The sequence below is a fragment of the Hippoglossus stenolepis genome, chromosome 4 (assembly GCF_022539355.2).
Source record: "Hippoglossus stenolepis isolate QCI-W04-F060 chromosome 4, HSTE1.2, whole genome shotgun sequence".
In the NCBI taxonomy this organism is placed as follows: domain Eukaryota; kingdom Metazoa; phylum Chordata; class Actinopteri; order Pleuronectiformes; family Pleuronectidae; genus Hippoglossus; species Hippoglossus stenolepis.
The window spans coordinates 15959456-15980426 of NC_061486.1; the positions used below are offsets into that span (position 1 = coordinate 15959456).

At 42.7% G+C, this 20971-nt stretch overlaps 1 protein-coding gene across 1 annotated transcript; it reads left to right on the plus strand.

The window, feature by feature from the left end:
* Positions 1-57: 57 nt before the first annotated feature.
* Positions 58-20895, plus strand: mmp28 (matrix metallopeptidase 28). Its single transcript, XM_035153963.2, has 8 exons — positions 58-444; positions 2681-2757; positions 3821-4020; positions 11925-12146; positions 12455-12700; positions 16139-16288; positions 17391-17558; positions 20421-20895. The coding sequence occupies exons 1-8, from the start codon at positions 316-318 to the stop codon at positions 20813-20815; spliced, it is 1587 nt and encodes a 528-aa protein (XP_035009854.2). The 5' UTR covers positions 58-315; the 3' UTR covers positions 20816-20895.
* The last annotated feature ends 76 nt before the right edge of the window (positions 20896-20971 follow it).

A 20971-nucleotide genomic window follows, 5' to 3' on the forward strand; every position in this document is an offset into this window, starting at 1 on the left:
ACTTGTGTATTTGAGTTCCACCCTCGAGGTCCAGTAATGTTCAGTGAGGGAAGCTGCTCTCCTCTGGTGTTCAGCCCTGAGCTGAGCCGTTCAGACGGGGGGAGAGGGGCGGTGCTGGCCCTGCCCCTCTCCCCCGGCCCAACACTCCGGCTGGCTGCCTCTGCCCCGCCACTGCCCGGCAGGGATGGAGGTGTAGACGAGCAGCAGCATGCTCACTGACAGCGAGGAGAGGCAGCGATGAGGAAAACACCCGGAGCGGAGCAGAAATGCGGAGCGGTGCTGGGAGCGGGCTGCTGAGAGCGTGTTCGCCCCGCGATGAGACGCGGAGCTCCGGAGCGGCGGTGCGGAGCTGGACGGGACATGAGGGCAGCCTGGATCCTGGCTGTGAGCGCCCTCATCACGGCTCACACTGCCGGGGCATCCCCGCTGCTCCCAGACCCGGAGGTAAAAACACTGCCACAGGAGTTACATGGTTAAAAAGCGGCCTGTATTAGCACAGAGGTTTTATTATGTTGAAACTAAGCAGATTATGATTGAGGAAAACAAGCTCTTGTAAAGAGATGTGACCTGGACTTGGTCTTAAAAGCACTTTTCAACATGTTTATTTTCTTGTTCACTCACACCAGTTTCCTGTGTGTTTGTATGTTCTTTGTTTTTAATCTGCTATAGAATGTTATTGTGTGTGATCTGACACTGCTGTATTTATATTTCAAACGTTTTGATTATTGCCCATCTTGAGCAGGACTCCCTGGCAGAAGAGATGCATCTCAATGGGACCTTCCTGGTAAAATAATTGATAAATAAAAAAAATGCTCAAGACCTCACAATAGATTGTGTCCTACTTTGTTTTGCTGATGACTTTACTCTTCGTGCAATGCTCCTAAATTCTAAAACAGCCAGTTCGTATTTCTTTTCTTTCTGTGCTTCAGATTTAATACAATGTATAAAAATCACGAAGTCTTTTTAATGACCTAGTAGGCATTTGGTTTGAGACCCCACAGAAAAACAACGAGAAATGAAAAAGAAAAAAGAAAACTACATTTTTTTGTGTGAGTTTGTTTTTAGACTTTCAGACTAGTTTTCAGTGTTATTGATAATCTCTACACATCTTTGTCAATGACTTCTACAAAAACGAATTAATATAGACTTTTACATGCACAGCCCATAATGATAAAACATGATTGCCACCCCTATCTCATCAGGAAAACTCAATCTACCACACATCTTTACATAAGGAGAATATAAAAGTTTATATCCTTTATGGGCTATGCATTTAAAAGTAAATTTCCTATACATAAATATTTGTTAATATAATGTATATTATACATTTATTTTTCAGAATTCATTGACAGACAAAGACAAGTTGGGAAAATCATACATGACGATGAGTCGTCTAAAACTCCAACAGAAATACACATTTTAAAGAAATAATGGTTAACTTTGGAACCTTTTTATATATTTCTATATGTGGAAATAAAGTGAGTGTGGGACCTCAAATAATGGATTGTCCCTTTAAAATGACGCCATTACAACATTACCTTTTTTCTATCAAATTAAGTTACTGATGAGCTATTAGAGGAATTCCCCTGACGACTGATTTTGACATAAAATTTTTATTAAAGAAACTGTCAGAACCTGAGCAAATGTGAAATAAATGTATTTATAGGCACAGACTAAATGCTGTGTGGTCTCTTTATTGTCTCGGTTAACAGTTACTGTAGCGGCCATGTTTATCCCATGTCAGTCTTATAGCTGCATATAGACACAAACAAGGGACCAAACCCACTTTAATAAGAAAAACTACTATTTTTAGTATTTTCAGTTTACAGTGTAATCGCCGCACATATTGACGACTGCACTAATTTAATTGGACAGATAGCTTTGCACGTCCTCCATAGGCTCCACATTTCCTTCTTCAAACCTGTATAAGGACCTCAAACTGCAGCATCAGTCTATTACATGTGTTCCCACAGCTTCACTCTTGTTGTTAGATGAATAAATTAAAACCCTCTGGCAGATTTCAGCATGAGTATCGGGACAAAGGGACATTATTTTGTTGCACATTCCTGTTTGCGGAAACACAGCTGTTCTCTCCTCAATTTTAATTTCCATCCCACCTTCACCACATCTGTAATCATAGCTGCTCCTTCTGTTGTCTGAACACGAAACCTGCTCCATTCACATAAAGATTGCAATATTAAACCATCAACATAACTAATCTTACACCACAATGCAACAACATCTGTTGTAATCTCCCCCTTTGGCTCATTTCTTGCTTTGCTGCATTTTATAGGTGTTCCTCTGAACTTCAGAACTACTCTTTACTCGTATGTTTACATGAAATTCTTGTGGAATAATAACTATGAATTTTCAGGGACACCCCAGGGGTGTCTTTGTCCTATGGGTGGTCTACATGAATGCATCCTTTCTTGGCAACCTGCAGCAGATGCAGATGGAAAATGGAAAATTGTCTTCACACCTTAATCATTTTTCTTTTTATTCTCACTGGGAGTTTTGCCTCTGTGGGGATTTACCCAAATGTGTTTTTATGAGAATCATGTGAGATTGATTGCTGGTCTGGGAAATCTACAGCTATTTGTCCAAAATGTGACTTTATCAACTTTAAAATGTAGGGTTTTTTTACGAAGAGGAAACTTCACAAGTATGATTTGATTTGCAGGTTTTTCTGGAGAAGTTCGGCTACCTGCACCAGGACCACCACCTCCACAATGCGGTGGAGGTGCGGTCAGCCATCCGGTAGGGGATTTTCTTCTCCTTGTTAAGCTTTTCTCAAAGATGTCATCCAAGGTCCTACAGAAGTGTGATATGATTTTAGAACTTTTTACACTCTGCCGGGTAGAGTTAGCTGGTTGATTGTGTTCACCAGGTGGGAGGGGGTGCTGCTCGCTGTGCCTCTGGGCTGTACATCAGTGCAGAGCAGTAAAACACACCCTCACCTCTGCACTGGAAAAGCTCTCCTGAACCCTCTCTGAACCATGCAGGAATTTAAAGAACCTCGCCCTCTGGCCCATATACTGACTGTACTGTAATGAAAACTGATTGGAAAAGCTTTGCTCTAGCTGGAAACGTAGACTGAGTGTTGGGTTAGTAAGCATACAGTTAGTCAGAATCCTCATCTTTCGTATCAAGCCGCTCATGCCCATTTAGAACGCTCTTTGAATTGAAGTGTGCTCTGATTGATGTATTGATGCATGTCACTGGTAATTAACTGGTAGGTAAAGAGCAGGAGGTGGAGGCTGTCCTTTATATCCCCAGGTCCTCCTCCACAGAGGCCTCCATGTTGCACCACCATCCCTGGCTCTAAACAAAGGGTCTTCATGTTTTTACATTACCTGAAGACCACCGTCTGTTCTCGTGCACGCTTGGAGAGAGGAGGGGTGTTGATTTGGTTACAATCCGCAACCTCTCAGCTAGATGGCCCTGAAGCTCATACACCGAAAATTTTAATTATAAATAGTTTTGAATAATTGATACCATGAAAGTCCAAGCTATTATTCTTCCTCCTCTTCATTGTGAACATAAACTGTATCAAAAGATGGACAACGTTTTTCCACTTCCTCCTACGATCCAGAAATTAAACCTAAACTCGCTTGAATCCCTGATCAGCTTTCAAGCATCTGGCACAACGGGCTGAGAACTCAAACATCAACATACAATAGATCTTTAATTGCTTAGAAACACAGTAAAACATCATATTGTTAAGTCACAAGAAGTATTTTAAATTCCTTGATGTCGTGATTAAAAAGCCAAATGCTTGATCAGCAAGAGCGTCACAAACAAATGTTTCATCTCTCTGCAGCGACTTCCAGTGGTTGTCCCGGCTTCCCGTCACGGGTGAACTTGACAGCGCCACCCTGAGGCAGATGAAAGAGCCCCGCTGTGGGATGTCGGACGAGGGCAGCCAGCATATCTGGGCTAAGAGAGTGAACGCCATCTTTACCGGAAAGAGGGCCGCAGCGGGGCGGCCTCAGAGCCGCAGGAAGCGCTATGCCACACAAGGTACTGTGTCTGTGAGGCGCCATGTTTGTATGTGGGTTTTTGAGTTTGTGCCTTCGAGTGTGAATGGCATCCTAACGCCTTTGTAAAGGAACAGATGAAAGTCATTGACGAGAGGTCATAAAGAGAGAACAGTTAACAGGGAGTGTCCACCTTTGTAAACTCAAGCAGTAGATGGAGCTCAGGGTGTCATTAAAGCTGGTGGAGTGTCTGATGTTGCACATGCCTCCAGCCTCAATTACACACGTTAAGATTTCAACCTCGGTTTTGCACAATATAACATTTGTTATATTTAGCTCAGGACTTAAATGCTCGTCTAATTCAACTCACTAGAAAAAATCTTGAGGTTTCTACCAGATATCAGGGATTATCATCATTTTCTAATCGAACAAACACAGTAGTAAAAAAACATTTATCATTGAGCAGATCCCTGCAATTGGACTTTGCTAACGACAGCAGGATTTGAAGTGTTTTAGAGCTCAGCCAGATTTCTTGCCGACTCCATGAAGAACTGTAATTGAGCACAAGTCCCGCATTTATCCTGCATGCTCTACCCTGACCCCACCCCTCACCTGAACCCTCTGGAGGGTTACCTGACAATCTCCTGCTGCCTTCTTCATATGGGAAAAGGCTGTAATGACTCGCATCTCACGTTCGGTGTTAATAAGAATCAAAATATATTAGATTATTACCTTTCCGCTTGAATGTAATTGCTATCCTGGGCAATCATGCCGCTGTGAATCCGTGATGTTTGGATTGCCAATGTAAGTTTGCACAGCCAGGAACAACACTTGAAAACCATCGCTGAAGTCCCCCATTGTTTATGCTGTGTTACTGGGAAGTAAAGTAGACATTGACGTAAAACGTGGCTCTAAGGCGGCTGTAGCCCATGAGAAAGCCAACTGTCTCTTTAAACGTTCACAAGTTGAACCAGCTCTGAACCAGCACTGGCACCCGGTTCACTTTGGTGGAAAAGGGTCAACAGTGAAGTAAAGTGGATCATCGACCATCATCAGAGCCACGCTGCTGTTGTGACTGAACACATCTCAACAGATTTCAGTGGAACCTGGTGGAAAGTGTCTAGTTTTACGTGTAGCTCCGGATCTATTAGTATCCTACTGTAGTGATAGAGGCTGAGTGTAGTATGTGTACATACGGCACCAGGAGAAGGTGGTCTGATTTCCACTCCCTCCCTCTCTACTTGTGCCTCCAGCAGCCTCATGGTGTGTGAAGCCTCCACATTCCTCCCTGTCACTGACGGGGTTGGCTAATGTTCAGGGAATGCAGTTGTGGCTGACGTTTGCCGCTCCTCTTCATGTCAGTACCTGACATGTTCCCTCTGGTAAACACATCCATAATAGTCTGACTGTATGACACTGTTTGCCGAGCCGGCCGTCTGGCTGTATCTCCGTGGCCAGATATCTCCAGCGGCTGAATGAGCGGGGGCTTCTTGCTGAGTGACTGACTGTCTGGCAGGATTACTGCCTGTTCTGGAGAAAGAAAACAACTCGCTGTCATTATTTCAGTCCCAGACATGACTCACTTGACAGGCGGCAGTATTATTACACAAAGAGCCGCGTTAATGGACGATACATTCACACCCTCTGTTCAAACCTCTTTAAGAACAGGCTTCACGCGTCCACTGGTGTAGTTCAGCAGTGTGATAACTTAACTGTGTTGTACTGCTGTGTTTGAACACAAACATCAGGTTGCTTTGTCCTGGAGAAGCCGCTGATATGTTTCTGCCTGAGGCCTGAAGACGCTAACTGAAGACTTTCATGTTTAGGGTTAGGGACATTTGAGAGAGTCTGAGTCAGAAAACCTGCATTTCTTCTAGGTAGCCTTTCATTTCAGCCAGATTGTACCAGTCAGGGCAATGTCTGTCTTCTGGTTCCTCACAGATATACTGTATCTCGACAAGTATTAGATGGACTATCAAGACATTTTGCAAAGATGATCCTTTTCTCTGAACTGACGTCTTCAAATGCCTTTCCTTTAACCTTTTTAAGTTTACATTTGTGGTTGTGAATAAAATGTCCTGACAACAACTCGAAGGATTTAATGAAATTAGACACAGACATTCATAATAACTTTGTTGATTCTTTAATTCCTCATCCACTGTCGTCAGCAGCATGGCAGTAGAGTCTTCTTGCCTAATTCAAGCTGCGTTAATCAATGATGGAAGTTTATATTGAACGTATAACTACATTGAGAATAGGTCTCAGAGAGGTTTTAGTCATGTTTTATTGTCATGGGGAAATTTGGTTGGGTGGTACCACAAAATTTGGTTTTCACTTGATATTTGTTATTAATCTTATGTGATGTCATGTAGCAGAGACCCATGTCTCATGTTTTATTGGGGGCAGCACAGTGGTACAGCGGTTAGCACTGTGGCATAAGGGGGTGCAGGGTTTGAACTCCTCAGCTTCTGCACGTTCTCCCCGTGCCTCTGCCACTTTCCTCTCACCGTGCAAAGCCACGCCGGTTAGGATAACTGGAAACTCCTGATTGCCTGATGGTGTTGTTTGTCAGAATAGTCACCTGTGATAGGCTGGTTAATCTTGCCAATGTCGGCTGGGATTGGCTCCAGCCCTCTGTGATCCTAAAGATTAAGCGGTAAGCAAATGTGAAGCCGTTAATTATTTAAAACACAGAAAGTTAAATTTAATGGTAAATATTAAATATTTATTGTGTGAACTTTGAACTAATGAGATGATGGGTTTGCAGAATAAGCAAAGAAAACTCTAAAAAGAGTGTTCATGTTCATGCTTGTACCTTTTTTTGGCGGGGGTGCGTGCCAACGCAAATAACTAAAGTATCGATGTGCGGCCTTGACAGACGCTAAACACTAAACAAGACTTTGTGTCAGTAATTTATTTATCCATCAGGTGATCAGTCCACGTATCCATATAGTTTCACCACTTTTATTTCTGCTCTGAGGCAAACCTGTCTCATGATTAATGCTGAATTGTCTGAGCAGTTTGTCCTTGACACTGACAGCGGCTGCTAAATGGAGCCTGTGTATTCGCTCTCAGCTGTGGTGTGATGTACTTTGGTGTTAACATGGCTGCCCCCGTGCTTCATGGAAACTGAAAACAATCCTTGACTTGTGGTTGAATCTAATGGTCGGTTCCCACTGATATTTACAGAACTGACATTCCACCGCCCTCGTCCGAGATAAGTGCTGTAAGCATGATAGGTGTGTGTGTGTGTGTGTGTGTGTGTGTGTGTGTGTGTGTGTGTGTGTGTGTGTGTGTGTGTGTGTGTGTGTGTGTGTGTGTGTGTGTGTGTGTGTGTGTGTGTGTGTGTGTGTGTTTGTTTGTTTCAGAGGTGTGCTGTTGTGGATCTGTGCCCTGTCCTGCAAGCTGTTAACCACCTAATTGCCATTTTACATCACATTGGACCATTTATTGTAATTCTACACAATTTGGGCAGCGTGAACATAGAAAAGAGCTCCTTGTGTTTGCTCGGCAGAGCTGCAATGATTGGCCAGTTTGATAATCAAAACGTAACTGGCACCTATTGCGATAACTGATTTGTTTTCTAAATTCCTCAGTTCCAGCTTCTAACATGATGATTTACTATAAATACTTTACTATCAAAATGTTGGTCTGTCAGTCTCGGCACCACTTTGGGCCACACTGAAACAACTGGGCTGCTATAAAATTTAGGTTCTGACTTTTAGGTCTTCAAACCCTAAACTGTATGTAAAGATGGACGACATGACAGCTCCCTAAAATTGAAGCCAATTTGTCTCGATTTCCATCAAGTAGCTTGCTGCAGTAGAGGTCATACACCCCGCCTCCTCCATATAAGTGGATGGGACATGGACCAAAGTAAAAAGTCACAGTACTCAAATAAAAGTTTCCTCAAAGATTCCTCCAAATGTGTAAGGTGGTAGTATTCATATCAGGGATATTTTGGCTTCCCATCTGGATTATTACATTACATTACATTTCATTTAGCTGATACTTTTATCCAAATGCGCCTCACAACAAGAATCAAGAAAGTACAATTTCTTCAAAATTGGATAATGGGATGAAATGGAGACTTGTTGACCATCTATGTTTACAGTCTACTTAACAAACTATTGGAGGTAGCTGTCGCTCATGAGGAGGAGCTGGTCGTCCATGTTTCATTTCAGCCTCCTTTTAATTGCGTCATATCTGCTTTACCTTTGGCTTTGTCTCTCCTATAACTTCTGCGGCATACAATGTATGATGAAGTAAAAACACACTGCTAGCCAGTTAGCTGCTTTTAACTTCCACTGTTTGTACTGGTCTCATGTAATGGATCATGACTATTCACTGCTGTTTGCTGAGTAACGTGGAAAAACTTCAATAAAATACCTAATTCGTGAACATGATTTGCGCCTGAGTCGTGTCACGTAGATTTTCCTCAGCATTGTTGGTGAAAACAACAACTCCCATGATCCCACGCTGCTTCACAATCATCAAACCAGATCTTTGTTGTTCTTTTGATTGAGAGAGCTCTGGTGGCTAAAATCGAACACACGCAGACATTGTTCAAAGTAACCTTAGCAGACAGAGACATATCTGTGTGGGTGTGTGTGTGTGTGTGTCAAACGTCCTCCTCGACACCAGAAACAAAAATCTCCCTGCACCTCCACAAACAAAAACTGCAGCTATATCAGCTGATCTCAGTCACTTCCTCGTGTCTGTGATAAGCCACCCTCCCTACACTGTTGCTATAGAGGACATCTTGTTAATTGCTTCCACAAGGGAAGTCGTGGAATGTCTTGTGTATTGGACTTCCTGGCTTCCCCTGTCGTCCTTGGGGACCCATTACTCTGTGGTGGGCGGTCTGGGACGGAGAGAAGGCGCCTGAGCTCGGCCCTGCTGAGAATACAGATCTGCTCACACCATGTGACCACAGGCCCGATACAGTGGTTCATCTGGGAATGACACATGGAGCTTGGTGAGGGAGCGTGTTCAAGCTTCTCTTTGAGTTCAGCAGAGGAACCTGATCAATATTCAATTAAATCTAAAATCAGACTTTTACTGGAGACTGCAGGTTGTACTGACAGACATCACTGCTACAGTTACTATTACTTTGTTGAACTAATGTAAATCAGTGAAATGACTGTTATTCCCTCTACTACAACTTTAATGATCAAGGTCTCTGTTACCGTCTAATATTCCTGATAAAGAAAAATACCAAAGATCACGTTTATATAACTCAAGCTGCTGCTGAGGCACGAATTCTGTTTGTGTTTACTCACACAGAAACACACACTCATGCCAGACCCACGTCTTAATGGCTCCAGATACACAGATATTTTCCTGTCCCTGCGGTGCCATTGAGGTCTTTTGGTTTTTCACAATATGTTGCACATACCTCCTGTTTATCGCTCTAATCTTCCACATGACTGTTTGCTTTATAATTATTTCGCTGAAAACAAACGGCATTGAAACAGCTCAAATGTGACTAAAGTGCAGTCAGACTGAGGCTGTAGACGGTAACGCAGACCTGTGCAGACCTCCCACTCACATTTGGCCTCCACGTCGGGTCCGACACACATCGACTGCAGTTTAAATATTTGGACAACTGTGAATTTGCGTGATTTATGTTGCCACTTTATGGTGAAACCTCAAATGTGAAAGTATGTGTAAATCCACGAAGCTCTTGTATAAAAATGTAACTGCATTTGTGTCCTCTAAGTTTTTGTAGCTGTTATTCTGTATCTCACTATCTTAAACCATCTGACCCGTACAATGCTTTTTACAGTGCAGAACCCTTTTTAAGTTATGTTTTTGAGTTGTTACTGCAGTGAAGGAGGTTCTAACGTTGTGTTACTTTGTGTATGTGTATCGGTCAAAAACCCTGTCTCCTCAATGTTAGCAGACGGGACGGACCAAACGTCAACACCAAAAATGTCAAAGTACATGTTATACATGTTCGTGATGATGGCTTTTTTAAATTTTACGTATTTCTTGTCACACTGACGTACGTCTAAAGGTAAATTTGGTTGTAATCATGTGTGTTATGCCATAGATTTGTAGTGAAACGTCCTGAGTGGCAGCTGAGACTGACTCACGATTGGTGGAGCATATACCGGTGGGACCTCGATTCCGCGGCTCCATCCCCAGAGTCTGTTCATCCTACTGAACAGACTCTGACTCCAAATGCACAAGATGGCAGCGTACAGTATTTTGGCTTCATTTCTGGATAGTGTGAGGAAGTGGAGACATGTCGTCCATTTTTATAAACAGTGTATGGCTACATCCTATAAGCACATGCACTCTATATCGTCCATTTCCCCTGTCTTTTTCATATTGTTTATATTGCGGTATTAAAATTAAATATATCTAGTCAAGATTTTACCTCTGTATGCAAATAAGCAGTCTTTTCTAAATAGTCTCATTATTTCTTTATCAATCTGTTGTCAATGTGGAAAATTTAAAGGATACGTTATAGAATATGTTTATTACCTAAACATGTTGGAACAATCTTTTTTTTAGTTTTTGAGTTAAGAAATCTGAGACACTTGCAGAGATGATTGAACTCTACACAGAGTTCTGAAATCCTTATTATTTAAAATGTTTTTACCAACTCTTCCACCAGCTCAGACCTCTCCTCTCACACTCCAGCCTCTACAGCTGCGTCTCCTTAAAGCTCCATATTATCTAATGATTGTTTCCTGCGAGGCGGCCTCTCCGCCTGTCTGCTTGTTGTGGATGTGTGCCGCCTGTTTCACCGCCTGTGTGTGTGTTTGTCGTTGTTTCCTGATTGCAGCATTGTGTAATCGTGTGTATATATATATATGAAGAGATTAGAGTCGTGTAAAATTAAAACGTTTGAGTTTAATTCCCCCTCTTCGCTCTGTCCCCGAAAACAAATGTGAGATTCTGAAGTTTGCGACACGTGATTACGACTAAGCTGAGAAACCGCACACACATTTTGAAATAAACAGTTTAGTCAAGCATGTACTCAGATGGCTGTATAGTTTACCCAGCTGCGCACTAACATGGGTGACGTCCTGTCATTTGGCTCGGGCCTGATGGATGTAATGAGGGTCTACTTCATCTGCTGTTTGGACTTATAAGACAGGATATGTAAGAAGTAAACACATAACTACTCCAGTGGGTAATAAAGACCACAACTGTTTGGAGAACAAACGATAACAAAATGATAATTTATGTGACAAACACGATATAAATACCGAGCATGGATTCAAACCAGGCTGCATAAAAAACCCAGGCCTGCAACCAATCATATTTTATTTTGCACATTACTCTCTTGGCAATTTGTTGCACCCATAAAATGAAAGAAAATGGCAAAAAATTCTATAACTTACAACTGAATTGTTTGTTTTGACACATTACAACAAAGATTTTTATTACCTGACAAATTGACAATAACCTATAAACGTAAATTTTCTGAAGTAGTTTAGACCGATTAAATCATTTAATTCAGTTCACTGTTTCCACCTATTGGTTAATAAGTTGATTGAAATAACACGCAGCTCAAAGGCTTCTTTACGGTTCCCTCTTTGGGTTACTACCTCTGCCATGACTCACGCACTCACTCACCAACATCGAGGAAATGACATGTTTACAACTTTGTAACCTGCAGGATGGATGAACTCACTGTGAAAACCTCATATTATCTTCAGCTGAACATTAGACAAGTCCAGTACTTTGGGTTTATCCTTCATCGATCAGTTTTTACGTACTACTTCATTTTGATTATTATTATTATATAATAAATACAATAAATACATTATGTTTCATAGATGAATAGTTGGAATATTGCTGCAGGGTTTTTCTTGTAAGTTTCTGGTGATTTCAGTGTATTTGCAGTTCCTCTGACAGTTTTGATTGACAGTTTGTGATAACTAAGATGTTGACCTTCATGTCTCATATCTGTGTGTGTGTGACCTGCAGTGGAGAAGTGGTACAAGCGCCACCTGACCTATCAGATCGTGAACTGGCCTCGCCATCTGTCTCTGGGCTCTGTGCAGCTGGTGGTGCGCGCAGCGTTCCAGCTGTGGAGCAACGTGTCGGGCCTGGTCTTCCAGGAGGCCCCCGAGGGACCCGCAGACATCCGGCTGGCGTTTTACGAGGGCGACCACAACGACGGGGCCAGCAACGCCTTCGATGGACCAGGTCAGGGTCACACACACCACACACAGATTCACATCATCACAGATCAATCTCTCCGGTCGTGTTGATTTTAGATAGATAGATGTGAGTGTGACGATTGTTGTGTGACACAAGATCAGTTGTGACCTTGTGTGTGTAATTTGTTCTCAGATCTTGAACCTTGAGACTTCCTGAATAAATAAAGCTTCTGTTTGTGTACACACAGTAATCTGATTACTATGAATTATCAGATTAAAGCAATACTTTGATTACATGCTGTGCTACAACCTGAATTGCTCCATGCCTATTTGGTCCTCCGCTCCGACCCTCAGGTGGAACGCTGGCTCACGCCTTCCTGCCCCGCCGTGGTGAAGCTCATTTTGACATGGCAGAAAGGTGGACGCTGAACGGACACAAGGGACACAACCTGTTCATGGTGACCGCCCACGAGATCGGACACACCCTGGGGCTGGAGCACTCCCCGGTGCGACACGCTCTGATGTCACCGTACTACAGGAAACTCGGACGCAATCTGGTGCCGAGCTGGGACGACATCATCGCGGTGCAGCAGCTGTACGGTGAGTGGACGGTACCTTTCATGGTGATCTGTACAAACCACATGCGTCCTAGTGTGTTACACACTCCTGGACCAGCAGAGTTCAAAATGGATTACTTTAAACTCTTCTCCAGATCCAAGGAGACTGTTTCCTTTGTGAAATGGAAAGTGTGTGGTTCCTGAGGTCAGGACGAGTGTTAAACATCACACCTCCACAGACATATTTAAAGTCTGAGTGGTGGACAGATGACAAACGCCTCCCTGTCTGACCCAGGACCATTTAAAGATGGTGAAAAGAGGCTGCAGTTTAGAGCTATTATCAGAATACACAGAACCAATTACATGAAATAGTAACTTGTTATGAATCCAGACCAGTCTTTGAAGAAACACAGAAGTACAGTAACCTCTCCTCTGCTCTGTGGCCCATTAAATCCACAGTCATGGCACCGAGCTGTGAAAAGGCCTGAGAGGAAGCGTCCAAAGGCCACAGCTGCACACACAGAAGGAGAATAAGTAGAATGGCAGAGTCTGTCGAGAGCTAAAACACATCTTTAAAACCTGGACATGAGTAAAATAAAGCCGACGTCTTTCCAGCAACACATTCAAAGCTCCTGTGAAATAAAGCTCATGGTTATGAATGTGATTCAAAGTCCATAGCAAAGAACAGAAATCATTCTGCAGTCACTTTTAGTTTCATTGTTTTCTTGAAAAAAATTGAAAAACATCAGTGGCCCTGAACTGCATTTCATAACGGCAAATAAGAAAGCACAACAAATCACAAAACAACAGCAAAGAGGTAGGCTCCTGCTATCGACAACGCTCGTCTCTGATTGGACGGACGTACTGTTTTGTGTCTTCCTACTTGCTGTTGTGTTTTACACGTCAGGGCCTCTGTGAAAACATGAAATCACAAAGAGTGTTTGTTGAGTTTTTCCTCGACAGCAGAAGATTTATCAGTTTCAGTTCTGTAGCTGCTGGGAGAAGTGGGTTTGACCATGAAAATAACACACACACACACACACACACACACACACACACACACACACACACACACACACACACACACACACACACACACACACCTACACACAGTAGCCTATCTTTAATATAATTATTATCTGTTGTCTCAGTGCTACACGTACAGTGTTTACCTGGGGGTGCCTTGTGTCAGATGACTGTTGCAGAGTGTGGGAGCGTTCCACACGTCTTTGTGTGATGACAAATGCAACAGTTTCTGTTGACTGTGAGTGTGTGAGTGTGTGAGTGTGAGTGTGTGTGTGTGTGTGTGTGTGTGTGTTATTTTCTGGCATGTGTGAGGCAGGTTTCCACATGTGCCTCAGTTAAGCTCTCCTATTGCTCGTGTTTTTCTCTCATGCAGTTGCACAAGAACATGTCTTTTGAATCTGTTTGCACTGTAAGTAGCTTCTTAACCACCTGACATCCTCTGTGACGGTGCATAGCTTCGATTCTAGTGTGCGACCACAATGCATGAAGTACTTTCCCTGCCGTGACCGTGAGGTGCAGCTGTACAGGTGCAGCAGAGGGACGGTCTGTGTCTTCTCTGAGAACGTTTCTATGGCTGCAGGACAGTCTCAAGATCATCTGGATGATTCAACTCAAAACCTGATATCCAGCTCGACAGGAGCTTGTGGACAGGTCTCGTCTTTTCTGTCAGATTTCTGAGGAGCCCCACCCGCTCAGCCTCCGGAAACTTCCTGGCCTCAGCTTCCTAAAATGGTATTTGTCAGCCTTGTGTCCTCAGAGCTGGACTGACCCCCCCGCTGTCTCAGCCGAGCCACTTCTAACACACACATCTTATTTTTCAGTTCAGTTAAACGGGTTAGGGTTAGGGGGGATTTAAAGTATCTGGCACTACAGAGCAGCAATTAAAAACGCTTTTGTGTTTTGCTTGCTGAACCTGACAACTTGTTTTGATTGCTTCACAAAAAGTTCATCCAGGATTCTTCAGCTGATGACGCTCAGGTGGAGTTAAGCAGAGTGCGGCCTGCTTTTCTCCTGTTCGCTTATCGACCTGATTTCCCCTCGCGGCAGGCGCTTCTTCAGCTGCTCCCGTGTAAATGTCAAACAGTTCCAGAGACAGACATGGACAAGAACCACGGCTGACAGAACTGCAGGCACCGCGAAAACACTACATCTGCTCAAAGATATGAGCTGTAGGCAGGTGTGTGTGTGTGTGTGTGTGTGTGTGTGTGTGTGTGTGCGTGCGTGCGTGCGTGCGTGCGTGCGTGCGTGCGTGCGTCGTGTGTGAGAACCATCCCTAGTGTTGGCATTGTGATCTGAGGCAGCTGGAACATGTCTGCCTCCAGACATGATCTGATTTGCTCAGTAATGAGAAACATGAAAAGCCTGGAAGCTCAACACGTTACAGAACACGCATGAAGAGTTTCTGGCTTATAGATATTTCTCTACCTTATAAAACGAAGTATGTTCAGGGAGTTTAGTGTTGTGGAAGTGTTAAGACCCTTAGGTACAAGAACAGTAGTACACTGTAACTTACAGTAGTACACTTTACCTTTAAGGACACTTGGAGAGTGCATAACCCTGCCAAGGCTGAAACAACCATATTGCAGATACACGTTTTGAGATTATCCAGATCCGTACCAAATTTCGCCACTTGATCATAGATATTAACACCCGACACATTCCAAATACCAACTGAAAGACACACAGGCAGCCTCCTGTATCACTGGTGAATGTAAACTGAATGTAAACAGAGAATAAGGAGGGAGGTTTTGTTTGAGAGAAGTCAAACATTAAGCTCTTATCTAACTGCTTCTCTACACACGCGCACACACACACACACACACACACACACACACACACACACACACACACACACACACACACACACACACACACTGTGGTCTGTATAGCCAGTTTTCCTCTGCTTCTTGGGTGAGCTGATTTTATCCACCTCCTACACAAATGTTTGTTCAGCTCCTTGACTCACGAAACAACGCGTCTTCCTATGCATCAGAGTTTCCTGCTTTTCCTTTTGTTCTGCTTTTGACTGTGTTTCATTCTTCTCGTCTCATGTGCCAGGATTCTGTCCGAAACCGACATATAAATCCGTAAATACATGAGCGCAATGCTGTTGTGGTGCTTGAAGTTTTAACAGGTTTAAGGTTCCTGTGTGTGCTCGCTCCGAATCCTTTGTTAATTTCCTGCACTGTTTGTCGTCAACCATCAGTTTGCACCAGCACAGCCACATCCTGAAAAGCTCCATTTAAATGTTCACATTTTCCTGCTTAGGCAGAAGTCTCCACTGTTTGTCTTGTAATTTATTCCCATGCTGATCAGTTAAGTAAATACTTCGATTGCTTTTTGCATACAGGACTGTCTATTTGTTTAAATAACAACCGCTATGATAACACCACTCCTGTTTGACTTGTCTGAGGCCTTTTCGTTTCATCGTTGGGTTTCTTTGTTTTCCCCTCAGGTAAGCCGTCAGGTGAGCGCCCGGTGAGGCTGCCGGGTCAGGTCCTGCACGCCGCCCTGCAGCAGTGGGAGTTCACCGAGCTTCACAACAGGCACAAGACCACAGAGCAGCCTCTCTACTGCCAGGGCGTCTTCGATGCCATCACCATGGGTACGCTTCCAGATTAAACATCATTGGTGTTATAATAATAATATAGTTTTTGTTTGTTTTATTTTATGTTTATTCAGCAGCCTTGTGACCATATGTAATAATGTATTTGAACACTGAGTGGAGCATCATCAAAGGAAGTGTCTATAGGAAAGCTCCAGGTGAGACGTAGCAGGCCTGTGTGGTTACATGGTGTTGAATTGAATTAGCTAATAGAAACTGGACTGCCTCTTATGTGTGAAGGTGAAAACAACAAACATGATGATGATGAACAACATTAACAGTTATGATGTAAATAAATGGGACACAGTGCTCAAAGAAAACTACACATTAGACATGTTTTATTGTTGGAGCCCAGAACAAGCGTCCGAACAAGTTCTCCTCTTACACTATGTATTATGTTTGACTAGAGGATTATACATAAGAAAAGAAGATTCAACCACATCCTTCATGGCTGCGCTGACTGATGTAAAACCACATCTGAAAAACAAAAGTAAAACCTGCAGAAACAGAGAATTCTGTGAATCTTTTAAAAACTGGTGTACGAAGCCATTTTGAACATTTTCTCAACTGCATTGTAAAATTAGATTGTCACTCAGTTGAGTCCATACCTCCATCAAGGCCCAGGGCTGATGAAACCAGGTATAAATTCACTAGATCAGCATTTTTGCTAATTGCGCACAATCATAAATGTCAGTCCCCTAAAGATCCATGAATTATTCTCTGAGAAATCAACCAAAATGTTGAAAACGCCCGATCTCGCAATGTTACAGAAAGTAAAAAAGAAATTCTTGGATCCACCCCTTGATCTGGATCCACACCAAAATGTAATGGATTCTTCCTTGGGTCATGCCGCACCCTTCCACAGAATTTCCCAGAAATCAGTCGAGTATTGTTTGCGTAAGCCTGCTAAATCACAAACAAACACAGACGAAAATAAAACCTCCTTGGCAGAGGGGATCGTGATGATGAAAACAATGAGATGCAGTTGAAATCTCATTAAAAAGCCTGGTTGACCTCAAAGAAGATAATTTTTTATCAAATCTGCTACACAGTCAATCTACACATTAATTTAACCTTTGTGATATTTTGTATGTGCATCCAGACCAGAATGGCACGGTGCTGGTGTTTCGGGCCGGCGTGTACTGGACGGTGTCGGCTGAAGGCAGCGTGAGCAGCCCGCTGCCCCTCCGTCAGCGCTGGCCTGACCTCCCTCCCGCCATCGAGGCCGCTGCCTTCTCCCCACTGGACTCCAAGTGGTATTTTTTCAAAGGTGCTGCTTCACTGAGCTCATTGATGCCACTCACACTTCCTTTTAAAGACATCCTCTCTAACCAAACTCCATGCATTTGTTAAAGCCCAAAATAGATTCTTACTGTGGCTTTTTGAGTAGGAAAGAGCTATTTAAAGACATTATACTGCACCTCAGCCTCAGCTGTAATTGTTTAAGGAGTTTCACCTTTGTGCTAAAGGCTAATACTGAAGGTTTCACCAAGATTAACTTTCCCATTGAAAACCAAAAGCGGTTTTCTGAATTCACTTATCTGCTAAATGTAAAAGCCTCTCCTGAGGCATTGTTTACTCTCCATAAATCATCTCCAGCTTCCCCTCCATCATGTGTTGTCTGAGAGTTGAAGGACACACTGCTGACAAGTTACTGTCTCAAGCAGCAGACTGCATTTCTCAAAACACTGAGCCATCTGTCCTTTGTCAGGGTCATTTTTATTTTTAAAATAACTGATCTTGGTGTAAGTGTCATAAAAGGGGAAAATGACAAAGTGAATTTGTGCTGCGTGTTTTGAGTTAATGGATGTTGTTTTTTGGGTTATTAGGGCCCGAGCACCGAACGGTGGGAGGCCCTATTGAAATTGTAAGGATTTTTCTTATTATTATTTCCCTTTTTGGGCTTTTTCAGGGCCTAGACATGCTCAAATTCCGACCAAAGTTTGCAGGAAATTCAAAATCCCCAAAATTAATTATATTCTGGAGTAATTTGAAATGGGCGTGGCAAAACAGCGCCGCCTACGGAAAAGCCCCTCAGTTAGCTTTCACCGATCCTCACGAAAATGAGGACAGTTGTGTATCATAACCAGATGCACAAAAAAGTCTCTCAGTGCATTATGAAAAAGGCAACAGGAAGTCGACCATTTTGGATTTAGTGGTCAATTTGGCCATTTCCCACATTTTTACTTTGACGAACTTGTCCCAGGGATTTCATCAGATCAACTTCAAATTGAGGTGAATGTCATCTCAATAAGATGGAGATATAAACTACCACGAATTCTGCGTTTTCGTCACACGGTGTGACCGTGGCGTGGCATCAAAGTTTGATTACACGCCATCAAAACATGAGGTTCTGTATCTCTGACATTTTTGTTCCAATCGAGTTCCAAACTAGACATGTAAGACAAGAGTCCCAGCCTGATGACATCTACACAGAAATCTTGACTTAAAATCACAGCGCCACCTGCTGGCTACAGGAAGTGACATGTTTTTACTTTGATGAACTGCTCCTGGCTGCTTTACAATATACAGCTCAAAATAGCTCAGTCAAGTCATTGGATCATGGTCAGAACATTTCCTCAAACCGTGTAAACATTGAGGTGCGGCGAAGGTTCATCCTTCGCCAAAGGAGACGATGTTGTCATAACTCCAGTGTGCATTGTCCTATCACCGCCAAACTGATGTCTCATGATCAGAGACCAAGCCTGAACAGCTCTATGTGTCAATATTTCCTCAGTGTCATAGCGCCACCTACTGATTCGCCATGAAACAGGAAGTACTTTGTAAATCCACTCTGCATTATCGAACCGGCTCCGAACTACTGACCTATGATTGCAATCCTGACCTGAACACATCCATATATTAATATTAGTTCAGGGTCATAGCGCCACCTACGTTACGTTACTTTACGTAACTTTTCGTTACTTTTAGTTACTTTAGTTACTTTTCGTTACTTTTCGTTTAACTTTTCGTTACTTTGTTACTTTTCGTTACTTTTAGTTACTTTGTTACTTCGTTACTTTGTTACTTTTCGTTACTTTTCGTTACATTTTTCGTTACTTTGTTACTTTTCGTTACTTTGTTACTTTTCGTTACTTTTCGTTACTTTGTTACTTTTCGTTACTTTGTTACTTTTCGTAACTTTTCGTTACTTTCGTACTTTTCGTTACTTTGTTACTTTTCGTTACTTTCGTACTTTTAGTTACTTTTAGTTACTTTCTTGCTTTTAGTTACTTTTAGTTACTTTTGTACTTTTAGTTACTTTTGTACTTTTAGTTACTTTTAGTTACTTTCGTACTTTTAGTTACTTTTGTACTTTAGTATTTTAGTTACTTTTGTACTTTTAGTTACTTTTGTACTTTTAGTTACTTTTTAGTTACTTTCGTACTTTTAGTTACTTTTATACTTTTTAGTTACTTTCGTACTTTTAGTTACTTTTGTACTTTTAGTTACTTTTTAGTTACTTTCGTACTTTTAGTTACTTTTGTACTTTTAGTTACTTTTTAGTTACTTTTGTACTTTTAGTTACTTTCGTACTTTTAGTTACTTTTTAGTTACTTTCGTACTTTTAGTTACTTTTGTACTTTTAGTTACTTTTGTACTTTTAGTTACTTTTTAGTTACTTTCGTACTTTTAGTTACTTTCGTACTTTGAGCTACTTTCGTACTTTTAGTTACGTTACTTTACGTTACGTTACGTGACGTAAGGTAACGTAATGGACCGTAATGAGCAATTAGCAGGCAATCGCGTGACGGAGGCAGGAAGTGAAGCGTTTGTCCTTGCCGCAGTGCGCAAAACGCATGCAATGCAGAGACGTGCGCTTGGTCATTGATCGCTCTCTCCAGTAACCGCAACAGGCTTCAAAATGCCTGTGCTCGGGCCCGTTAGTGCTACAACGTAGCCCTAGTTTTATTTTTGTTCTGTGTTGGTTTATTCCCATGTATTTTGTAAATTTGTAACCAAGTTATGATAAGTGCTAGTTTTATTATTATTATTAATAGTAGTATTATTAAATGTTGAATACTGAATGAATTTGATGCATGAGCTGCTATAATTATATTTTTCATTATAAAACATTTATTGTTGAACTGTTTGGTCCTGTTATAAATCCTCCTCCTCTCATGCTCTGCAGGGAAGCGGATGTGGCGCTACACAGGCAGCGGTCTGGACCCTGGCTTCCCCAAGAAGAGCAGTGAGCTGGGGCTGCCCCGCCACCCGGACTGTGCCTTCTTCTACGCACCTCTGGGTCACATGGTCCTCTTCAAGGGCTCCCGCTACTCTGTGCTCAACCTGCAAACCCTGCGCCAGGAGCCCTACTACCCCCGCAGGCTGGCGGACTGGACTGGGGTGCCACAGGGGACCAATGGGGCGTTGACACGTCCGGGTGGGCGCCTCTATCTGTTCAGGGAGCAGCGCTTCTGGAGGTTTGACCCGGTCAAGGTGCGAGTCACCAGGGAGGGTCAGTGGGCTCAGGACCTGAGCTGGACTGGCTGCAGCAACACGCCTCAGAGCAATAACATTCTTTGACCAGCAGGTGGAGCTGTAAGCTTGAGATAAAGTGCAATTTGTTGATGTATACTGTAAAAATACAAAAAGGTGGTACTGTTTGTTTTTTTGGTGTCTAAAACCCACATTGAGTTTATATGTTGTAAAAGGAGCCTGGCTCAAAAGGTCATATCTCAA

Coding starts and splice junctions, on each gene's coding strand:
- mmp28 (XM_035153963.2), top strand. CDS start 316: ATGAGACGCGGAGCTCCGGAGCGGCGGTGCGGAGCTGGACGGGACATG. Junction 4,021..11,924: donor GAAGCGCTATGCCACACAAG/GTACTGTGTCTG, acceptor TGTGACCTGCAG/TGGAGAAGTGGTACAAGCGC. Junction 12,701..16,138: donor CGCGGTGCAGCAGCTGTACG/GTGAGTGGACGG, acceptor TTTTCCCCTCAG/GTAAGCCGTCAGGTGAGCGC.